General features: G+C 44.2%; 1 protein-coding gene across 1 annotated transcript; it reads right to left on the minus strand.

The window, feature by feature from the left end:
• Positions 1–67: 67 nt before the first annotated feature.
• LOC148907549 (uncharacterized) lies at positions 68–1,773 on the minus strand. Its single transcript, XM_089034754.1, has 2 exons — positions 1,101–1,773; positions 68–968 (listed from the first exon to the last, which is right to left on the minus strand). The coding sequence occupies exons 1-2, from the start codon at positions 1,426–1,428 to the stop codon at positions 607–609; spliced, it is 690 nt and encodes a 229-aa protein (XP_088890880.1). The 5' UTR covers positions 1,429–1,773; the 3' UTR covers positions 68–606.
• Positions 1,774–2,189: the final 416 nt, after the last annotated feature.

Below are 2,189 nucleotides of genomic sequence, written 5' to 3' on the forward strand. Positions count from 1 at the left end.
CATCCAGGGCTTTGACTAAGTTAAAGCAAGAAATAGATGAGACCTTCGTGGGTTTCAACGACGTTGAAGGTGTAAGGTGGGAGAATAGGGAACATTGGGAAGGAATCTGTGAAGATTGTGGTTGTAGACGTAGCGATCAGCATATTTGGTGCTGTCTTTACGACGGTCCTAAGCCCTTAGATCATTATCTGTTGGTAAGAAAGGAATGGAACTTAACGAAATAATAAGTATATAATGTTACCTTACATTGCAGCGTTCTTGGGAGGTGTAACTATTACCGTATCGGTGTATGAAATGACGGAAAAAATGAGGTCCGACGTAGCAGACCAATACTTAACCGCTCATGAGGATGACTAATCACACAATGGATTAGCTTCAGTTCTACGTTCGATGTCAAACTTCCATCGACCATTGACCTTACCATGACTACGTATGTTGGTGTATTCTTCGCCTTGCAGTACATACCTTACACAGTCGGGTGCCCATAATGTGTACTCCTCACCGTCGCGTTCCAAGACTAACCTCAAACGGTTGATGTCTTCGAACATGACATAATTTTTTATTCGGTATGAGACTCCTTGCAGCAGATCACGCCAGTGTGTTTGTTTAATTATCATTATATCTATGAAATATTCTTTGGTGCGTTCGTAAAGTATCTTGTGACTTGAAAGCCTTAATACACCAAGGACAAGGTATGCGTATTCCAAGGGCATATTCATTGATTTCCCTACAGAGTAAGTCATAATCGTTGCTTACCATGGTTAAATATCCATTATCCTGGTATCTATCCATCATATCTTTCTGCTTATCTGACAACACGCCATTGCCCTTGGGCGTCTTCAACTCCAGACAGAGTCCATTGTATCCCTTATGAGCATTTAAGATTAAAAGGTCAGGTTGACCTGCTTGATAACCTTTCTGCCAGCAAGTGATGCGCTTGTGACTGGAATCCTGTAATTCTCCTAGACCTGGAGCAAATAGCATTTGAGGGTGAAATCTGCGCATGTAATCTACGAGCTTTTTATGTAAATCGAACTCATTTTCTATCTTGAATACCAACTTATTAGGACCATCGAAGCGCTTCTCCAGCTCATACTTACCCGTTTTCCTTAGCGCGGGTAGGACTTCCTCAAAGACCCAATCGCGAAACTCCACAGCTTTGGGTAGTTTGGAACTAAATATCAGTTCGTACAAACCAGGTTCGGATATAAACACGGAATGTGGTTGCGTAGTAAAGGAGCGGTGATTCGCAGCCCCTTGTAGATCAACCCATTTTTTCTGGTATTTCTCAGATACGTGTGCTCTAATTGCATCTCTAGGGCGCTCATAGCCCAACGCCAAAGCCACCTCCTTTGCTTTGAAGTACAAAGTTTCGCCTTGCACTATGCATTGCAGTTTAGTTTCGTTGTTTTCGAATACGCGGAGCATTATATATACCTTTTTTTCTTAATATGCGACGCTCTTTAGCTGATTCATTTCTACACTCAGTTGCGCGTCTGAGACTACGAAGATATACGCGTTGATCTTAGTAGTGTCGCTGGCATGTTTGGTGCGCTTGATCTCCAACGTAATGCCGTCCTGGGTATTTACCAGCCGCAATCCCTGACCATGTAGGTCTTCGTCGTTTGTCGTGCGCATGTCGATCCACAGCGCGTACTTATCCTTAAAGAATTCCTTTGGACTAATTTGATCGCCAAACTTACGCGCGACTTCCCGGTACATGTCCTCAGGCTTTATCCCTTGTGAGTAAACCTTATTAGGTACTCCGTTAATGCTAACACCTACGTTGGTAATGTTAGGATTAAAGAACGCCTCGGAGTCACGCAATCCTGCCGTGTATGTCTTTGCGAACAGCAACATTATCCCTGTAAGGCTGCGCCTGGGAAGGTTAATGCTTTGGTTGATGACCTCTTCGACGTTGTTCGTGAAGCTAAAGGTCTTGTACATCACGACGTGATCGTAAAGGAAAGCCTTCCCGGCGCTGTATTCCATACCAGCGCTACGAGCCAGCTCTTCGCTGTATACCGTCTCGTACTGCAGCTCCAAGTTCTTGATGAAATAAGGATCCACGGCTGATGAACTTACATCTTTTCCTTGCAGGATGTTCGTAGTGTCTGCTAGGGTCACTTCGAACTGCAGCTCGCTTAGCTGCCTTGGGTAGTATGCACCGTGGTTCGTGATAATTTCGA

This window comes from Actinia tenebrosa, unplaced genomic scaffold (genome assembly GCF_029948245.1).
Source record: "Actinia tenebrosa isolate PJP-AT-01 unplaced genomic scaffold, QUT_ActTen_1.0 PGA_scaffold3__52_contigs__length_22856419, whole genome shotgun sequence".
Taxonomy (NCBI): Eukaryota; Metazoa; Cnidaria; class Anthozoa; order Actiniaria; family Actiniidae; genus Actinia; species Actinia tenebrosa.